Source organism: Sesamum indicum, linkage group LG13 (assembly GCF_000512975.1).
Source record: "Sesamum indicum cultivar Zhongzhi No. 13 linkage group LG13, S_indicum_v1.0, whole genome shotgun sequence".
NCBI classification, from domain to species: domain Eukaryota; kingdom Viridiplantae; phylum Streptophyta; class Magnoliopsida; order Lamiales; family Pedaliaceae; genus Sesamum; species Sesamum indicum.
Genome location: NC_026157.1, coordinates 3,946,349 through 3,968,871, shown reverse-complemented (window position 1 = coordinate 3,968,871; position 22,523 = coordinate 3,946,349). Strand labels below are relative to the sequence as shown.

The following is a 22,523-nucleotide window of genomic DNA, read 5'->3' as shown; positions in this document are numbered from 1 at the left end:
GATAAAAAAACAGGTCCGCCACCTAAAAGCGTGGTTTTGGTGACATATTTATTATACTATTGACCCTTTTTTAATTTATTTCCAACTATGAAAGTGTATTAAGAAAATTCTGATATACAATTTATAGTTTTTAGAAAATGTTGAAAATATAAAGATGAGTTTTTTTAAGATTATCTACTAGAATTCCTACTTAATTTTCCTAGAAACACTATGTGGTATTTTGCATATGTTTGTATTTCCTGTGTCTGGCTAGACTTTTAATTTCTCTATGTAATCTAAAATCTTTCTTGAGTTATATCAAAATACGAATCAATAATTCAGCAATGAATATAATGAAATAACGAACTGAACTCGTACATTACAAACAAAATACCCAAACTTTGTGAGTGTATCACAAATCAAGGTTTCGTCAATGTACTGTTTGTTATATTTAGGAATATAAACAGTTTGAGTTATAGAGTTTAAGTTTCGATAAAATGCAGGCTTATCTAGCCAACTTTTTATATATTACAGTCCCGATCAATGATGTTTCATCACAATAATAAGTTCATTAGTAATTTTGATAAAGAAAAGTAATTAAAATGAAAATGATATGAAATTAGATTAATAGATATATTTTTTCAATCATTTTTTGTTATAACTTATAAAAAATTAGCATATAATTAAAAACGTAACATGCATGCTATGAATTGTATCGATGGCATGTCATTTCTATGTAAATGTCGTGTCCATGACATTCGAATTTTTTTATTTGTTTTTTAAGAACACATTAAATGACATGTTCGACAAATAACGAAAATAATTTTGTTGTTGACAAATGCCCAATATGGCACATAATGATTTTTGAAATATAATTGTATTATGGGTTTTAGAGGGTGTTTGACTAAGTTTGTAAGCTTTTTAAGTTCTTTAATCTTACATCAAATAGATAAAATCACTCTCACAAGTTTATTAGTATTTCACTTTTACCGTTCATATAACTTATGTTTTTTTTACCTCGAAGCAATATTTATACTTCTATTCTTTTAAATTAGAGGTAGTACCGGCCTCCTCTGATATTTAATAGAATTACACATAGAACCCCTTTATTTTTGGAAAAAGTACACATAGTACCATAATATTTGTTTGTGTTTAATAAATAAACCACCCGTTAGTTCAAAATTCACCAAGTTTGAAGATATTAGATAAAAAAAAAAAAAACAAAAACAAAATGGATGAAAAATTCATATTTATCCATTGATTAACTTATTACATGTCAAATTAATATTTTCTGACCAAACTAACTTTATAAATATTCACATGTTAATGCATACGAGGAGATATATCTTCATTGTTATAAAGGTAATCCAGTCATAAAAGAATTATTTGGCACGCAACAAGTAAGTAATAAATTAACCAGAGGTAAATATAGAATTTCATTCAAGTTTTTTTAACTAATATCAATAAATTCGGTGAATTTTAAATAACAAATGGGTCTTTTGTTAGAGATAAACAAATTTTAGGGAGCACTAAATGTAATTTTTCAAATTATAGGGGTCTACATATAATTACACAAAATTTTAGGTGAGGAGGATAAGATTTTTTCTTTAATTTATGATAGCTTGATGGCTTTTTATGTTATATTATCTATATATTATATATTAAGGGAGAACACATGAGTGGTGTCTTTTTTATTTTTGGTATGTTTGTTAATTATAATTTATTTATTTTATTTATTCATCTAACTTCCCACTCCCTAATTATATTTTGATAATCATTTCTTCTTTTTTAAAATTTTCATGTATTTTTTTCTCACCAATTTATTATAACTTTAATATTAATTTATTATTTTATATACTTTATTAAATAGTAAATATTTTCTTTTAGATAGCATTATAAAATTTTAAACACACATAAGATGTGCCACAAATTATTAGTAATATATAAAGTTTATTATGCCAAGCACGGTAAAGTTTTATAAACTCCAGGGATAATTACACTCTTTTCCTAAGAGATTTAGTGTAATTACACGTAAACTTTATGTGGTTTAAAAAATTATATCTAGTATTCATGATATTTGCTTTTGTCTACTAAATCTCAAAGTTAGTCAAAATTCATCGAACTTGTTTATAAAGATAAAAAATCTATATTTACTCTCGATTGACTTATTACTGATTTATTACAAGTCAAATAAATCTTTTTAGGATTAAATTATCCTCATACGTCTTCACGCATTAATGCATGTGATAAGGTATATTTTCACCGTAATAAGAGTAGTTTAGTTATTTAAAAAGTGTTTGACCTGTTATAAGTCAGTAATAAGTTAATCACGAGTAAAATATCATTTTTCATTCAATTTTTGTTAATTTCAACAAAGTTAATGAATTTTGACTAATTGATGGACTTATTTGTTAGACCAAAACAAACCTCAAATGTGCTAGATGTAATTTTTTAAATTATAGGGAATTTGTGTGTAATTACATCAAAAGGGGATGAAAGTGTAATTATTCCTAAAATATAAGAGTGAAATATTTTTAAAATTTTATTTTTAAAATAGAATTAATATAGGGCCCAAAAAAGTTTTATCAAGTGGCTCAATTATTATTCATTTGTTTGGGCCGCGATTTGTAAGAGGAGTTGGGCCCAATCTCACCACCTAATTAATTTCTTTGACCAGCCAACTTCGAACCCGATCGTCTTCCACAACTTCAGGCTAGCCGACGCCGGTGGAGTCAACGGCGAGAGAAGCGGTGAGCGCTAAACCTGACTGAAACCTTTTAATAGCTCCACCTGATTCTCGTATGAACTTGTCAGCCCAATTCATATTTATTACCTGTATTCAACATTTTCAGATTTTGGTATAATGGATCATCGTATAAAGTCTTTCGACGAATTCCGGTGTGCAATTTCGTCATCTGTATGGACCTGAAAGCTTAAAGCATTTTATTCATCAGGATGTAGGCATTTGTTGGTTATCATCAAGTCACTAGAGTTGACTGCATTTTTTGAGGTATTCATGACGGGGTTTCTATCTGCTAATATGAACTGAAAGTGAAACTAGTGTGTGTCCCCTCACCAGTTGTAAGCTTTGTTTGCTTGTATTAGACTTTCTTCCGTATGCATTCATGTAAGCTTTGCTTGCTTGTTTTGCGATTTGTGTTCTGTGTGGGACAGGGAAGAGAAGCTTGTAACTGTGTTTGGATTTATTTCATGTTTTGAATCACATGAAAGATGCATTTTCATATTGATGTACAATGAATTTCAGCAGATTCTTTAACTTCATGCTAATTTGCGGAACAAAGGTGTTTTCAGCCTACACTTTTGCAGTTGTGTCGGAATTCATATAGCCTGTGAGCATAATGGATGGGCCACATGATGTTCAGTGCCACTGGACCTCGAGTTTATTGTTTATCACGATGACTCAAGGTTGTTCCAAATCGTGGCAATGCCAGAAATAAGTTTTAGAACTTTGTTTTCATTATTCAGCACTATTCCAAATCTATAATTCTGGACAGGGAGTGGCAAGATGCTCATATGGAGGTTACATACACAGATGTAACTACCTTTGTGTTTTCTGATGCTGCAACGTTAATGGGCCATCTGGAAGATCACCTTATGAAAGATCAACATATTGGTATTGGCCAGTGATAACTTTTCTTCTAATGCCTAATTTGTTTCTTCATCATTCTTGGGGAAAATTCTTTTCACGGCCTCAGGTATCATGGCAAAGTACTTTACTTTTCAAAATGGCAATTGAAAAAGATTGTCTTTATATTTGATTGACTTTGAATCTGGTGGGATATAAGAACAATGAAACATGTGTATTGATCATCTATTGTGTGGTTTTGTGCTTATATTAAATCAATATTTGGTGAAGGTCAAGTTGATATGAAGTGAATACTATCATCTTAATTCATTGGAGCTTAGTTGAATAGTGATGGCTAATATCTAGCAGTTCATGGAGCGGTATAGTTTTCATGACTAGGTTCAGATTTTGAGGTTTTGCTAATGACTGGTAATAGGTGAATTTTCTTTTCTTTTCGTTTGTGTGTGTGTGGTTGTGCATTGTTTTTGAACATTTAATTTGATTTCAGGATTGAAACTAGGCAAATTTTGTGGCCAGACCAAGTTATGGACATAGATATCATCACCTTTAAGGTGAAGCAAAATGGGGAAAAGACAAGGAAAAAGAAAAAAGAGCTAGGAAAAGTTAACTCCTCTCTGAAATTAAGCCGTTCTTTCCATAGTTCTAGCTCATGGATATTAGGAGGATTGAAACTTTTTCTTCTTTGGGCAATCTTGTAGAACGTCTCTAACCAGTCTGGGAAGTTCAGCAATTTTAGATATATTAGCTTATGAACTGGCTATAGATGCCTTGATATATACTACATGTTCGATGAAATTTCCATAATGATGTATGGTATATTAAATTCACTTGGCAGATCTACTGGTGTCTGCTTATCCATAGAATTCTGAGGTTACGACGGTGCCTGAGAAGCTCTCTACGTATTCAGTGATGGTTTGGCTTTTCAAATCATTCACTTTTACCATTGGAACCCATGGGAACTGTGAGCGCATTTTCTGTTGCCACGATTCTATGGATCTTAATCTCTTTGATGAATGGTACAGCTTTAATTTATTTCTTCATATAGTGCTTTTCCTTCCCTATTAACTTGTTTCTCTAGATATCTATTTCTTTTGCCTGCATGTCAAGTAAATCTAACTCTATATAGAAATCTGTATAAACTTCGAAACCAAGTGCTTATGTGAAGGGGCGAATAATTTTTTAGATATTGAGAAGTGATATTGATCATTGACTGGCAGATTGCATTAAATTAGTAGAACGAAAGGAAGTACTAATTGGATATAAGTATGTCTTAGGAATATTATTCAACTAGCTGGTTTGTAAAGCACGGTAGTTTGATTAAGGGGATCCATCAACATGAGAAAGTGATACATAACTTGTTTGTCTGAGGACTGAAATTTTTCGCCGGCTTTCCTCTTTTCCGTTCTTCAAAAGTTGAATTCCTGATTTCTCATTATCCATTGTGCGATAATCTTACTATGATCTGAACTGTAGCTAAAAAGCTTGGTGATTGTGTACTGTCATTTGAATTACAGACCATCTGTCGCAGACTGCATTTTGCTATGGGCTTGACATTCACCTGAGAATATGCATTTCCAAGCATCTTACTTCTTGATCCGCATTACTTCCGATCTAGTAAGAACCTGCCCTTGTGCACTGGATTTCTGCATCAAAATCATCTTGGGACTTTAGCAACTCAAAAACCATTGATTTGCATTGTGTTTGGGTCTTTTTAACAAGCATGATCACTCTGAGGAGAATCATATTTGGGTTAATTTCTGGATCTCCGTTCCTCATCTTGACTGCATTGTTTTTCTATTGATATGAATGGGATTTCTTGCATGTGGCATTGTTATACCATCTCACCCGAACAGAATCACAGCACAATTTTTCTATATACTTCTACCACATATATCTCAATTACGAACATGAATTCTCGGTGCTGGAAACGCGCATGACCCTTCTGCCTCAATTCATAGTGCAGCTAGTTCTGATCTCCCTATTTGCAAATGACTTACCCCATTGTGTTTATTTCTGCAGACGTTGACGTATATAGCATTCAACAAGGTTAGTGAAGTTTATAGCAAATGAAGTTCTGTTTCTACCACCCTAATTAAGTTATGTCAGTAATTTTTACCGATACTTTCTCGATCGTTTACAGGTCATAATGGTACAATACTCTGTGTGATTCTACTGTCTAGCTACTGCCTCAAATATTGCCATGGAGCAACATGAAGCTTAAATGGAAATGCATGGCTACATATTTCTTGCAATTTACCTATGGCTTTATTCGGGTTTGGTTTCGGACATATACATGGTTAACAGTAAAGTTGCCACTTTTGTATTACATCTGCTATATATATAAATGCGTGGGCGTACAATAGAAAATGTACTAATCATATCATATAATTACATCTAATCAACATCTATTATTAAAGTTTACATTATCGTCGAGTCTCATCTTCTTAATCATTACGATGCATTATTAGACTGAATAAAAGTTCACATCCGTGACGCATGATGTATTAAAACGGTTGTTTAGGTTGAAATTTCATAAAATAATTTGATGTTATGGGTTCGAGTTTCATTCAATATGTTGGATATTTATTTTATTTTATGTGAATTTATTTTATTATTTATTGAATGAACTAACGTATTACTTACTTTATGAAAATATTAATGTAATTAACGCATCAAAAAGGAAAGTTCACATTTGCGGATTATTGGACACACCTGTCCGATTATTCATAGTGTCATAATTGAAGTGAGTAATTGAGCATACATGTCCTTAAGAAGTAAATACACACATGCCTGTACACGCTATTGTACCAAGACATATCTAACTAAAACTAAATGACAAGCCAACAATAAAGCGACAACACACCCTAATAATAATTGAAACACCCAAGACCGGATAAAAATTGACACTTCTCTAAGTAGAAGCGTGTTTGGGTGAGTCAATGAACTCTTCAAAATATCTTATCAACTGTTCAAAAGTGTTTAATAAAACTTTTATTTGTAAAATCTAAAAATCATATATTAAAAACTTATAAACTCTTTAAAATAAAATGAAATAAGACATCTTGATTGCCCTTATGGAGGAATAAATTCAATCAAACGTAGTTGATAAGGTTTGATGAGAGGAAATAATCGGCTAATTAATGGATTATGATATTATTTAGATAGCTTTATTTAATTTGGAGGACTATAATTTTTGTATTATTTGAAGGAATAATTCGTTTATTGCAAACGATTGGAATTGGAACGAATGAAATAATATTCATAAAAGGGAATATTGTTTTTCTACTTTGACAAATACTTTTTTTCTAGAGGATCATTTTTTCTTCTTTTGGAAAAGAGTAGAAACAACTTTATTCCGTGTAAAAAGATAGAATAAGTTTATTGTTGAATAATTTTTCTGAAATGGAAATCTCAAGAAATATCTGATTTTTCCTTAATAATCTTTATATTATGAAAATATTTAATATTGTTCCAAATACTTAGACTGCAACCAAATTTAAATTAAAAAATTATTTAAAACAAAAATTAACACTCTGTTGCGAACTAAAAAGAAAGTGTGAAAACTTATAGAAAACACAACAAAGGGCAAAAAGGTATGTAATGTTAAAGTTTTCCCAAACTTTTACATTGTGTGTTTGATTAATGGATTTGACCGTAAGGATTTCAATTCCCACATAATATTATTTTTTTAATTTATTTGGATAATTTCATATACAAAATGGTTTCGAATTCATCTTTTATTTCTAACTATATTTGTAAAAATTGATGGATTTTGAAATTTTTTAATTATATACTCATTTGAAATTCTTTTTTCTAAATCATCAAATTAAAATTCAAATCTTTCAATCCAAATGTAGCTTCTGTTCATTTTACAAAATTTCGTAAATAAGGAGTATTGAAGTTGGTTAGAAGAATTAGTCGAAAAGGTGTCTCTTTAGGGCGGCCCACTTAAATCAGGTTAAATTACGTTGATATTATTTAAAATTAGATTAAATACCCCAGCACTTTATAAAATTATAAATATATCCCTTAAGAAATTACCAATGTAAGGTTTTGTTTTTGAGATGTCAAATATTTGAAGAGAGCATAAATGCTTGTGTAATTATATTTAACTTCAAAAGATATTAATATAATTTATTGTTAATTGTGGAAAATTCATGGTATTACCACATTCTTTTTCTTGTCAAAATAACCTAGACTCCATTAACATTTATTTGGAAAAAATTCAATTTTAGTACTGTAAGTTCCGAGGGTAGTAAAATTTGTCCAGTTTAAATCAAAATTTGCATTCTCGTTGTGTAATTTTAAAAATGATGGCATTTTAGTATTTTTCGATTGATTTTGTAGAAAATTTCCACGTCATCAACCATTTCAGTACCTAAATTGTGACTTATGGTGAATTTAATGACGCAACAACCAAGTTGTAATTTTCAATTGCAATTTTGATTCTATATCTTTAAGGTTTAGCGGTTTCAGTCTTCGTAGTGATTTCAGTTCTTTATCTTTACATAATGATTTGTGTAAACAGACCATAAGATATAAATTTATTTGAACCCTCAACAATACTTATTGAAATATTTTAAAAAATTGAGTTATTTTGCCTAAAAAATATTTTTAAACTTAAATTTAATCGTAAAATTTACCTAATGACAAGGAATTAAAGTGAATTTTATACTCCCTATTATTATTTTATTTTTTTTGAAAAAGTAGAATTGATGTCAAGTGCATACTAACGTGCCACGTGCGTCTAATAGTCATAGCCCCTACAGTACACATTTCTGAATTTCTGGACTAGATTTAGCGCTTTCATGCGTGTAGTCTGCAAACATGTACTGAAGCCGCGTGTTCAAGTACAATAACAAGAGATGCACTTATTGAACCTACTGCACGCTAAGCTACTGTAGAGAAACCACTCCACGTAAAAGCCCGCAGCTCGGGTAGGCCATGTTGGAGAGAAAACATATTAATTATGAAAAATAATAAATGATTTTCTGAATTATATCCTCTTTTTCAACGTCTACCGTTCTTGATGAATAATTATTATTTCTAGATATTAATAATTAATAGGATGTCCTAACTTTCTCCTTAATTTCTATTTAATTAATTTGGATATATAGGTAAATATTTAGTGTATATATATATATATATGTTGAAATCCCGTTATATACATATGATGTCAACATTCTACTCATAAAGCGGGGTTCGAACCTATAACCTCTAAGATCATGGGGCTTTAACTTCGCCAACTGAGCTGGCCTGGTTGACATTCTAATTGTCTTTGTTAGGTATCGAGATTTGCAACGAATAATTGTGATCGAGTTATTTCAATTAATAACGAGCATATATGGCACACTCACATGTGTGTGCACAATCAATTTAATAATTTATTAAAAAAACTTAACGTCAACCCCAATTTTTTAACAGAATCCCAATTTGGTCTTGAAATTGAAAAAAAAATCGACATATGGGACTAAATGTGCGAATTGGCCTGAGTGTGAGACTAAAATTGGAAACAAGTCCACTTATGAGATCAAAAATGTAATTTACCCTCATCAGCAATGTCGTGCTATTATTACTCATCAGAAAAATTCATGTTCAAATTATGTTTAATCATACTGAACGAATTATATATAAAATATTTAGTCGCTCTCTTTAAATTGTGTACAAACAATAAAGTATCAAATATATTATAATTAATTCAAATATGATAGACCCGTTTTGAATTAACTGAATTTATTTTCTTACATGATTGATCAACCTACCAAAATGGATTTGAATCAAAATTATTTAAATTTAAATATATATATATATTGTGGCACAAGAATTTGTGACAAAATATCTTTCCAGTGTAATGGTACATGTGGCAACCAATAACAGCAGAGCAATACTATACTCAGAATTATTTTATATAAAAAGAAATAAAAAATATATGATATTATATATATATATATATATAATATTTTATTATTTTAATTTTCTTAACTAATCAAGAAAGATAGTGTGCACAACCTGCCAATCATGTTCCTCATCTTATCCTCATCTCATCATACACAACTTACAAATATATATATATATATATAATATGTAAAAAATACCTTTATTTATATGAAATTAAAATAATAATTGGGAAGCTATATAATAGTATCAACTCAATAATTTAAATGGACTTGATGTTTGTAAAGAGAAAATTTTATTTTTTGAGATATATCGAGTGTTTGCAATACTTTCTACATTTTTTATAGGAATATAAGTTATAAGTTTAACTATAGTGAAAGTTGAAAGTTGAAATTGAATCGTGTGCTGAGGGAAAATATTTTAATATTTATAATCATTAGCAGAAGTCGGTAAAAAGCTGCTAATAATTTGATTTAAGTGATAAGTTTAATATTGTCACTAATTAATTTACCTTTTTATTAAAATAATAAAATTCATTACTGTAAGAAAATAAACATTTAGTGGCAAGAATGTTTATTTTGTCACAATAATAAATTTTATTATTTTAATATAGGCAAATTATATTGATACCCTCTAAGATTAGGTCTAATTATACAAACACCCAATTGTGTTTTTTCAAAATTACGGCTACACCCTCTGAGGGGTGTTAGTATAATATTTTTCAGGAAGTGTTTGTGTAAGTTTTACATTGAAATAAAGGGTATAGCCGTAATTACAATTATAACATCAGGAGGTGAAGCTGTGTAAGAGGTATTTATGTATTTTGAACTAATCTCAAGAGTGAGAGCATCGCGCACTTATATTACATATATATACATATGTGTGTGTGTGTGATTTTGAGCATGTGTTGCCCTGTTAATTAATGCTTGAGGAGAGGAGGGAGGGATTGAATAATGATGAAGAGAGCCCAACCTGTTTCACCACAAAAAGACAGTCTTCTTTTTCCACTATTATTTCTTCAATTATCATAAACCACACACCCACACCTAAAATAAATACGATACACTTATTATATATTTAATTACTTGTTCTGAATTATGTATATTGTACTTGTCGAAAAATTCTAATTCGGACCTGACTCGTCAAAATTTGAATCTATGGCAACTACAATACACTGTAAATGTGATTGGTGTACAATTTAAAAGAAGTGAACAATCACCAAATTTAATTCGTACAAAAAAAATTTATAATTGTCGTATAATTAATTTAAGTTGAATCAAACTCAATTGCGGACACAATTGTATCTGATTTTTTCTCATTATTGATTGGTGAAGTTTTGGGCCAACGCCACCCAAACAGTTGTAGCATTTGATATGTATATTCCCAAATAATCAATCAATCCTGATTTCCAGGGTAACAGGGAACAGTTGAAAACTCAAAAACAAACACAGAGAAACAGACACAGAAAATTGATCCATCATTCACACAGGATATATCCAACTACCCCAACAAAACTAGTCAAGAAACACCATTAAATTCTATCTATATATCTTCTCCTTCTCCCCACTACTTGGATAATTTTCTCTCTCAGACAACTGTTCTTCTCTCTTTCTCTCTCTCTAATCATCTGGATCTGAATGACGAGAGTATGACCACCAAATGAACTCTCCTTCTCTTTGTGTTGGTTCTTCTGTTTTCATCTCATGTTCGATTTCTTGGGTTTAGGGTTTTTTCGTTCTCGCTAAAAATGGCAAAATGCAGGCTTTTCAAACCCATGCCTCTCTCTCTCTTGACACACACACTCACACGCTATATATAGAAACCCTTTTTCTCTAATTCTCAACTGTGCCCAAGAAACTGGCTTTTCATTGCCATTTTCAGCTGCTTTCTAGATTCGGATAATTGGTGGGCGGGGTGGAGAGTAGTATCTCTCTCTCTCTCTCTATATATATATATATATATACACACACACACATATATTGTGGGAATTAAGTTGTAAATTAATTAAAATGGATAGGGAGAAAATTCAGATCAAGAAAATCGACAACGCCACAGCTCGGCAGGTGACTTTCTCCAAGAGGCGAAGAGGGCTTTTCAAGAAAGCTGAAGAGCTCTCAGTTCTTTGCGATGCTGATGTTGCTCTCATCATCTTCTCCTCCACTGGCAAGCTCTTTGAGTACTCCAGCTCCAGGTCCCTCCCTCTCTCTCTCTCTCTATATATATATATATACATACATACATACATATATATATATATGTGTCTGTGTCTTGTTCTCCATGTGTACGTGCAAGTGTGTGTAGTTGGCCAAGAGTGAAATAATTCTTGTAAAAACATTTTCAAGAACCCTTTTTCTTTTTAATTTTTTTTCATTATTGTGGTAGTGGATCATGAGGACCTTTTTCTTTTTTTCTTTTTTTAAATTTAAATAATCTCTTGGAATTTTGAAAGGGTGGCCATTTAAATAATTGTTGGTGAACACAGAGGAAATATTAATTATTTAGAATTTATATATATATATATGTGTGTGTGTGTGTGTGTAAATCTTCTGCTTTGATGTCAGGTAGCATAGACAACAGACAGAGGGTAATGGCATTACATTTCTTCTATCTTATCAACTGCTGCAGTGCTACTTGTTTGTTGTCTGAGTTCTTTCTTGGGAGTGTGTGTGTATATATATTAACATAATCTTCTTGCTTTTGCCTGCACACAGACATTCTTTGCTGTTCTTTTCTGCTTGCCCTTGTGTCCCACTACTTCTCCACGAATATTCATTACATTATTAATCCATAATGATCAATTTGTAAGAAAAAGTAATGGGTTTTTTTTATGCTATTGCTGGTGCTCTTGATAAGGGTTTGCAACTTGTGTGTATATAAGGGAAAATTTTTGCGGCCATTAGTTTGGTCAAATCAAACCAATTGCATAGTAAGTGTATTGCACTTGCTATGTGATTGGTTATTTTTCTTGAATTGTACACAATCAGACGATAAGTATATTACACTTGTCATATGGGTGGTTCAAATTTGATCGAATCGGGTTCGGATTAAAATTTTCTGTTTATAAGTTACATGCTTAAAATAGTGAAAAAGAATGATGTACAGGATGGACTTATATGTGAAGTGTGTGAATGTGTAGAGTCAACCTTGAATGTGTTATTGCTGAAGTTTGTTTCTATTTTTATCGAATTTGAAGAATTCTATTCGAGTTTGATTTAATTTGATTGTTGATTTAGTTGAGGTTTTAATAAGATACATGTAACAAACTACAATTCAAAATTCAAATTTTATTGATATGACAAAACGTATATGTTATGTTTCATTATTGAGTTGAGTATAAATGAAGTACTTCTAAGAATTGATTAATTTGAGTTGAGTCCTAGGTTTGCTTCCACTTTTGGTCCTGTAAATTTATTTTGATTTATTTTTTGGTATTTCAATATTGTGGGATGGTGTATTTTTATGTTTCGGCATATTGCATAGATCGAAAAATCGATGATGAGAATGAAAAAATTGAGGATTTTTCAAAACTAGAGGGAGAATTGATAGCCAACTGGATTAGTTATAAATTCGCATTCTGAACTGGCAACTTTTTGCCACACTTGTCCTACTAGATTTACTTGTGGAAGACATAATTATTTGTATTGCTTATACCTGGCTTCAACTTACAGAAGTATGAGAAGAGCCAGATTCAATTTTCTCTCCTCAAATCTAATTATATTTCCCCTCAAAAGTCGTCCCAAACTAGAAAATGTGCCGATTCTCCCTACAGTAAGCAATACTTAATGGCTATGTGCGCAAAAGTAGATGAGAATAAAAAATACTAATTTTTATAAATTATAGGACTAAAAATATTAATCCCATAATGAATGAAACCACCTAATAAAAAATATTATTTTCTCACATAAATTGTATAATTTCTGGTCAAAATTCCAAACAAATATATATGTAGATGTTTGAAGTGAGATACCAATTATGGGAAGCTGCATTTACAACAAGGTGAAAAACTTTTATATGAGTTAGGTGTAAAAAATTACAGAAAAGTACGGATCATGCCATATTAATGTAATGTAGGTTATACTAGTACTATTATGACATTGAATTCATATTTATTTAAATACTTCTTTAGCTATATTTCATACATATATATATCTTACATGTGTATAGTTGATCTATATAATTCATATTTGGAAAGTATTCGATATTGTATGGTCCCATATTGGTATCGGTGCATCATAACTTTTATTTTGTATGACCACAATAGAAAAAATTATAATTTCAGCTCTGTAAGTATAGAAAATGACAATTTTATCATGTGCGAATTCATTTGGCAACTTTGTCCTATAATTTTATAGTTTTGCATATTGAGGACAAATATATATGAAAAAGAACACCGAACTAAGCTGGTCGCGTGCACTTCTTCAATTATTTTTGTCCTCAATGTGCTAAATTTTTTAAATTGCAGAACAAATTTGTTGAAATGGATTCGTACAATATTAAAATTGCCATCTTCTTGCTAAAATTTGGTTTCTTGAAAGAAGACAATTAGGGACTCAATTAACAGAGCTCAGACCCTATAATTTTAAGGTCATGCATTAAATGGAATCCCACTAACATGTGGAATAATATTTTATTTTAATAGTAGTTATTGATTAAATATTATTTTCTGAAATCGATTAGTACATAATTATTATAGTTGTCAGTTGTTAAATATAAATATTTGATATTGATGATTTTAATCGATTTATTTAATAAACTATAATGGATCGCTTTCACTCAAGAAAAAAAAAAAGGAACAATTATGTACATGCATACATAAATGTCCTTTTTCAAGAACTATATATATATTATTTTGCATGCATGATTGATTAAATGCGTAACGTGTTGAAATTGTATGTCTCATTTTTTGATCCTTAACACAAATGTTTCATATTCATGAATGCCAAAGACCGGCTGCCCAACTTCTGGTCTTAATCGTATATGTGTAATAATTCCAATTATGAGTTCAATATTGTACGCTAATTAATAATAGCTAGAAGCTAAAGTTTGGTTACAATTTGACTTTTCTTTTCAAGTAGCGTTTCGTCAGTACTTATTAGAGCTTTCAATAATTATTGATATTTGTTGTTATATCTTTTTTGCTCGCCCAACTGCAAAAAAAAAAACATAGAACCAAATTTCTCATCGGTAAAAATGAACTCCGGCAAATAAAATGTTTGAAACTGCAAAAATAAAAAAAAACATAGAACCAAATTGTTACTGTAGAAAATTAGAGGACAAAAACATTAAATAATCTAAGTTACTGGATAAAAAAAATATTTAATCCAATGTATGATATATATAATGGTAGTAGAGTTTAAGATTAATTGTTATTCAAATGTGAGAAGTGAATGATATATGCTTATAATGTCTTCATTTCATTGACAAGTTAAATTGTTTTTCTTGTCTTAATTTCTCTTACAGCATGAAGGAAATTCTAGAAAGGCATAAGTTGCACGCAAAGAACCTCGATAAGATGGAACAACCATCTCTCGAACTGCAGGTAAAGTAATCACTAATTTTAAATTGTACACCAATTACACAACAAATGTAGTGTATTTGTCATATAATTTAAATTACAAAAAAAATTGGGTGAAATGTGATGCAGCTAGTTGAGGATAGCAACTGCTCCAGACTAAGTAAAGAAGTGGCTGAGAGAAGCCATCAGCTCAGGTGATCCCCTCACCCCAACACATTATTGTTCAAATTTTTCTCAAACTCTATAAATTGTGTTTAGTCCCATTGTTATTCGAATCGAGTTTAAATGAGTTCTAGTCGAGTTACTTTAATTAATTTTTTTTTATTATATTTTTTCTACTGTATATTGAATTGAATTTGAGTTAAATTTTAATTTTTATTAGATAAAAGAAGAAGAATAAATATTTTAAACTTGGTTTGTTATGTTTAACGGACTTAATAACGATAAAATTTCTTTTTATGATTGATTGGTACTCGAATATATAAAATAAATTTAATTTAATTTTTAGCTCTAGTAATGAATATAATTTCTCTAATAATAGGCGCATGAGAGGAGAGGAGCTTCAAGGTTTAAGCATTGAGGAGTTGCAGCAGTTGGAGAGTTCTCTTGAATCTGGATTGAGCCGTGTTATAGAGAAAAAGGTCAGTGTATGAAATTTTAATTTTTCTTAATTTTCGGACCATTTTGAAAATTTTGTAAATTAGAAAACTAAAAGCATTGAACCCTCTATTTTATAGGACTATAAGTGTAATTTTCCCTTGAACTTGTGACGATTCTCCTTTTTAATAACTCAAAATTAAGGCAAATAAGGGATTTTTGGGTTCGAATCTCGTCAAGATTCATTTATAAAAGAAAGGTCTCACGTGCAAATCTGCACTTGTAGGGGGCGTGTTAAGATATTAATATTAAATTCTTTTTTCTGACAGTTTAAACATTTAGATGAGGTGATTGTGTTAGCGGTTTGTGTATTATATTTTAACTGATTGTTAAGTATACGTTTTTTTGTATGTGGACAGGGCGAAAAAATCATGAAAGAGATCAACCAACTTCAGGAAAAGGTTAGTTTCCTGGACTTCATTGTGGTATTAGGGGAACTAATTGTCCAAACAGTTTGTATTGTATTTGTACATCGACTAAAAAATATACGTACACCCACGACAAATATAGAGATAATAAGATCGTCTTCCCATAATATTTGATGCAATCATACATCAAATTTTTTGTAGTTTGAAAATTTTCTTTCTTCCAACAAATAAATCATTTCATTAGTCAAATTAATTTCGTGGAATTTGTTGATATTAGCAAAAACAAATTGAATGAAAGTCTATATTTACCTTTGATTGTCTTACTACTGACTTATTGCAAGTCAGACAAATCTTTTCTGACCAAACTGTCCTTATACTACTCGCATACACGCTAATGCATGTAAGGAGTATAAGGTCAGTTTGATCAGAAAAAATTTGTTTAACTTACAATAAGTTAGTAATAAGTCAATTAGGGGTAAATATAAATTTTCATTCATTTCTTTTGCTATTATCACCAAATTCAGTTAATTTTGACTAACTGACGTATCTATTTATTAGACGAAAACAAACATTAAAAGTACTAAATATAGTTTTCTTAACAAACTATAAGGATTTACGTGTAATTACACGATACCTCAAGGGTCGATGTAATTATTCCATAAATAAATACATATATATATATATATATATATATATACACACACACAATTCCGCAAGCATGTATCATTAGTTGATAGTTAGTGTAATTATTCAACAGTAGAGGTGGCTTTTGCAATTTAACCATAACTCAGGTGGTGTTGTGCAATTAACTCATGTAATTATGCAAAAGTAAATGTGACTTTTGTAAATATTTAACCATGGTTGAGGGGTATTAATAGATGTAGTTAATTATCCCTTTTATTTATGATGTTTGATTTGAAACATGTAGGGAACGCAACTCATGGAAGGGAATGCCAGACTCAGACAACGGGTATTTCGTCCTATTGAAAAATTGTATCTTTGATGTGATATGTTAGGGTCTTTTATAATTTAATTTAATTTATTATAATTTTCTCATATTGCATAATTTATATATTAAAAATTATTTCAATTTTAGTCCTCATATCGTTATCAGCTCAATCATTAAATGAAAAATGCACGTGAAGACTAAAATTGAGAAAAATTTTCAATTTATGGAATTCAATATGAGAAAATCATGACAAATATAACTAAATTTAAAAAGGCACCAACATATAGGACTGAAAATACAATTTATACATATAAAGTTTAATTTATACTGTAAACTGTTACTTAATATAAGGTGGTGGATATATCGAACGGGCGAAGAAACAACGCAACGGCTGATTCCGAGAACATAGTCTATGACGAAGGCCAATCGTCGGAGTCTGTGAATGCTTGCAACTCGATCGGTCCTCCGCAGGACTACGAGAGCTCTGATACATCGCTTAAACTGGGGTGAGCAATGACTATTCCTTTCTCATTTCTAATGTAATTTCATCTATTGTGGTTTTCTCATATCGTATCCCATAAATTTTAATTTTTCTTCATTTCAGTCCTCCCTTGACTGTTTTCCATGTAATAATTAACAAAAAAGTCACAGGGCCGTGTTTCAACTAATGACTTATCCGTTAGTTATTGGACGGACGGAACAGTCACATGAGAATTAAAAATAAGAAAAATTCTAATTTACAGGATGCAATATGAGAAAGTCGTAATAAATTATAAAAGAAAATTGTGATATTTCATCCTTACTTTGGTTGTAATAAAAATAAATTTTTGGTTGCAGGCTGCCTTACTCTGGCTAATAATTCCAAGAGGAGCTCATTGTACAAGAAGGGGTGTCCAATTTGGGAGAGGGTAAAATTGGAAGATGACCCTTTTTTACATAGTACTTTAGTGATGTTGTATTTGGACATGGTTAGCTTAGCTTGTTAAAATGACACTTCTACCCCTGCTGGGCTCCGTGATCTAACGGTAGAGATGTTGCTATTAATTATTAGGAACTTAATTGTATAATGATTTTTCGTTGCAGTTGAGGTCAAATATGTATCCCTTAGCCACTAACTGTGTATGATTTTAATATGAGTTCTTCTATTAAGTTCCGAATATCGTATTTTCATCTTAACCAAACTCAAATTATGTTCATTATTATAGATTTTGTTTAAAGTCTATTATGTTAGAAAATACAATCAACATATGATTATCAGAATATAAAATACGAATAATTACATAAACTCCCGTGTTATACAGATTCAGTTAAAAGCTCCCGACGATATTAAAAATATAGGCAAAAGAATCTCTGTAAACTTTTAAATTTTACATATGCTCCCGTTGCTATTATTTTACTTAATGGCGTTTTTATAATTGCATCAGAACAGTAGGATCTAATTAATTTTTAATAGCCATTAATATTTAATAATTAAAATGAACGGTCCAAATTTTATATATATCATATATAAAGCATAATATGTATATATATAAATATCTATATACATGGACACCGATGGAAGGCCGCTGCTCCACCTCCACAGGCCGTCACCCTCATTTGGGCGAGGTTAAAAGGTGTCGATCAAAATTTCAATTACAACATTAAGGCGTCTGTAAGTAATTTTGTAAAAAAAAATAGGGTATCTGCATAATTAAAACTAACATCGAGGGCGTTGAATTAATTTGCACTTTCTTTAATATTTTTTTTTTTAATTTTTCATGTGCATCTTAGTATATGTAATATTTCTAAATAATAACTACACTTTTAACATAATATTAAAAGTAATTGTGATACAAGAATTGGCACTACCCTGAAAAATTCTGTGTAGGATGGATTTATATATCTCATAATTTTGGGCTTAGAGGGTGGGCCAGATCGTTTCTATTGGGCTAAGATACTCACCACAAACATTAATTTCTTGGCCCATTTATAATCAAGGCCAAACTGAATTAATTGGACTCAAATTAATAGTACAACAATTACATAATTTATAGGGATAATTAAACTTTCTTTCCGTAGAATTTAGTGTAATTATGCGTAAATCCTTTATAGTTTAAAAAATTACTCTTAAAGTCTGCTTTCGTCTAACAAATAAGTTAATTTATTAGTCAAAATCTATCAAATTTGTCGATATTAATAAAAAATTGGATAAAAATCTATATTTACTCCGAATTTACTTACTGATTTTTACAGTTAGACAAATTTTTTTATGACCAAATTATTCTTATACATCTTTACACGTATTAGCATGTGAGGAGTATATTCTTACGATTATAAGGATAGTTTAGTCAGAAGAAAAAATATTTTGACCTGTAATAAGTTAATTGAAAGCAAATATCAAATTTTATTTATTTTTATTAATATCAACAGATTCAATGAACTTTGACTAATAGATAAATCTATTTATTAGACAGAAGCAAATTTTAGGAGTACTAGATGTATTTTTTCAAACTATAAGGGATCTACATATAATTATACCAAACCTCATAGGGGTGTTAACCTATTTCTAAAACAAAAAGAGAATTTTTAGCTATTTAAGAAAAACACATAGGATAAATGGAGATTAGCCCAATTTCAATTGTATGCAGTAATATAAATAAACTTTAATGAATATGACCAGCTAAGGTCTTATTCATCTGCTTGAAAATGCAAAAATCGAAAAAAAATCCTTCTTTCTTTTTTGTATTTTTCTGAAAAATATTTTAATTATTTTTTTAGTTCAAACATTATATTTTTTTCTCTATATATACATAGAAACATATATTCCACTCATTTAATTTATGAAAATAGTAATATATACTTTTAATGATGAATCAATGTGATATAATTAACTCTAATAAATTAGTAAAAAATACAAGAATATGTTTCTTTTTAATTAAAAAAATATATCAATTTAATACCTGATTCAAACTGAGATCATATACGGTGGTAAGTGGGGTCCACTAGTGATTCTAGTTGGATATGGGTCTACTAGATGTCCAACGGATCGGATCAAAGTCGTGGTTGGTATATATGGCCTACTTGTGATCTGAGTTGGAGATGAAGTCCACTAAACGTCAATATTTTGAGATAGAGTCCAATTGTTATCCTCAATTTGACCAGTAGAAATTGACCTAAAGCATAGTAAAACTTGTTGGAACGGCCCCTAACTTCTGCAATACTAAAGTCAAAGTGGATAATATGTGGAGACAAAAGATTAAAACTCACAGTCATAATGTACACTTATATGACTTCTCTTTGGGGTATGAATAGATGCCCATTTTTTAGAATATGTATGGAACCATGTGTTATCACAACGGTCCTTGAATGTATCGCAAATCAATAGTTGTAATTCGGTATTGTCAAGTAGAGTTCGACCCAAGAAAAAATATGCTGAATTGTCGGGTAGGATTCGACCTAAGAAAAAAATATGTTGATTGTTCCTCTTTATCAGTTTTTGCTCTTTGTAGGGATAGAACAATCTTTAAAGGGTTTTTAATCATATAACCTAACACTATTAATAATAAAAAAAATACAATTTTATTAATTAATTCAAAAAATAATTTTATTCTCAATAAAAAAACTTTAAAAAATCAAAACCGAAAATCAAAATAAAATACAGACAAATTAGTTCTAGAATTTAATTTATTTATTTATTCTTTAAAAATTAATTTAATAATATAAAAGAAGTCAAGATTTGGAGTATGGGTTCCCGCCATTGACGTAGAATAAAAGCTTGCATTTAATCAAAGTATTATTTTAAATGAGTGCAATAAATGAAAAAAACATAAAATAAATAAGTCAAAATCATCCACATTAATTTGAGTTGGGTGAGAAAATGACAAAAACATTATGTGCCTATGCCGCTTTCCTCATAAAACATAAGTACAGTTGTACAAGGTCCAACATCATTATTTAAATGGATAATTATTCTTACACAGATTTAATGTAATTACACGTAAATTCAATTTAAAAAATTATATTTAATACTTTTGACGTTTGTTTTTATCTTATAAATAGATTTTATTATTAGCCAAAATTTATCGAATTTGCTGATATTAGTTAGAAAATTAAATAAGCATTCTATAATAGTGAGCATGTACTTCCTTACATAAATTAGTATGTGAAAATGTATAAAAATAATTTTATCTGAAAAAATTATCTGACTTGCAGTAAGTCACTTGGGGGGAAATATGAATTTTTATTCTATTTTTTGCTAATATTAACAAATTCGATGCATTTTGACTAACATAAGGATTTATTTGTTAGACGAAAGCAAGCATCAAGAGTACCAAACGTAATTTTTTAAACCACACTAGATTCACATGTAATTACATAAAATTTCAGGAAGGCGGATGTAGTTATCCCTCACTTAAATTGAAAACTACATCAAACACTTTTTAAGAATAGGTTTAAAACCAAACAAGGATTGATTCCACATATATTTTATTCGATTATGACCAAAGAAATGCGAAGGAAAATAGTAAAAATAAAAATCATGAAAAAATATGTTATAATAAGGAACAAAAATATTGTCTTAATAAAAAAAAAATGAGAGTTGAAAAAGAAAAGGATTATTTTCTCATCGCATATTATGATTAGGATAAATTACAATGAGCTGTCTTATGATTTGATATAATTATGAATTTTTTTTGTTGTTTGAAAAAATATAAATAATACAAATAAAATATGTAGGTTTGGATGGAGGTTTGAAATTGTCAAATTTTCCATTGCTTATAATTCACCACAAAAAATAAATAAAAAGTATAACAAAGACTAACAAATTGAGCTAATTGTTGGACGATCCTTAAAATCGGATGTATAGATAATTTTTCAAAGAATCAGAGGTATTTGTAATTATATTAATTTTCACGAAGTTCGTTATTATCAAACTTTTGGAATGAAATATTAAGCAGCGATAATTATATTCCCTCCCCTAAGGTTTGTATAATTACACATAGATTTTCTATAGTTTGAAACATTACTTTTAGTACCCCTGAGGTTTGCTTTCGTTTAATAAATAAATCACACTGATAGTCAAAATTCACGTAATTTGACGATATTAACCAAATAATTAGACAAATACTTATATTTCCGTCCGATAGATTTATTATTAATTTATTACAGGTTAAATAAAATTTTTATGATCAAATTATCCTTATACAAATTTTCATGCATTAATGCATGTGCGAATGTATATATTCACCGTTACAAGGGTAATTTAGTCACAAAAAATTTATCTGACTTGCAATAAATCAGTAATAAGTTAATCGAGGGTAAATAACGATTTTCATTCATTTTTTTTTGTTAATATCAGTAATTCAGTAAATTTTGACTAATGAAAATACATATTTGTTAGACGAAAGTAAATTTTAAGGGTACCAAATATAATTTTCAAACCACAGGGGTCTACGTGTATTTATGCTAAACCTCAAGAAAGTGGAGTGTAATTATCCGTATTAAGTAGATCAAGTCACATCAGCACAATATAAATTTTACAGATGATTAGATTCCCTTCACCTAAAATTTAGTATA

At 29.7% G+C, this 22,523-nt stretch overlaps 1 protein-coding gene and 1 long non-coding RNA gene across 9 annotated transcripts; both read left to right on the top strand.

Annotated features, from left to right (window-relative positions):
• On the top strand, nucleotides 2,604–6,007 carry LOC105176395. 8 transcript variants are annotated; one of them, XR_002288200.1, is made up of 7 exons: nucleotides 2,604–2,729; nucleotides 2,832–3,405; nucleotides 3,495–3,613; nucleotides 4,422–4,602; nucleotides 5,101–5,200; nucleotides 5,606–5,632; nucleotides 5,727–6,007. It is a non-coding gene; the product is annotated as an uncharacterized LOC105176395 (long non-coding RNA). The 8 variants fall into 8 exon arrangements; XR_002288199.1 differs by having other exon boundaries at nucleotides 2,832–2,989; nucleotides 3,248–4,602; XR_002288198.1 differs by having other exon boundaries at nucleotides 3,495–4,602.
• Nucleotides 10,947–18,127, top strand: LOC105176394 (MADS-box protein JOINTLESS). The gene is made up of 8 exons (XM_011099177.2): nucleotides 10,947–11,672; nucleotides 14,942–15,020; nucleotides 15,126–15,190; nucleotides 15,538–15,637; nucleotides 16,013–16,054; nucleotides 16,950–16,991; nucleotides 17,322–17,476; nucleotides 17,808–18,127. Exons 1-8 carry the CDS (start codon nucleotides 11,491–11,493, stop codon nucleotides 17,824–17,826), a joined length of 684 nt encoding a protein of 227 aa, XP_011097479.1. The 5' UTR covers nucleotides 10,947–11,490; the 3' UTR covers nucleotides 17,827–18,127.

Coding starts and splice junctions, on each gene's coding strand:
- LOC105176394 (XM_011099177.2), top strand. CDS start 11,491: ATGGATAGGGAGAAAATTCAGATCAAGAAAATCGACAACGCCACAGCT. Junction 15,191..15,537: donor GAGAGAAGCCATCAGCTCAG/GTGATCCCCTCA, acceptor CTCTAATAATAG/GCGCATGAGAGGAGAGGAGC. Junction 15,638..16,012: donor GCCGTGTTATAGAGAAAAAG/GTCAGTGTATGA, acceptor GTATGTGGACAG/GGCGAAAAAATCATGAAAGA.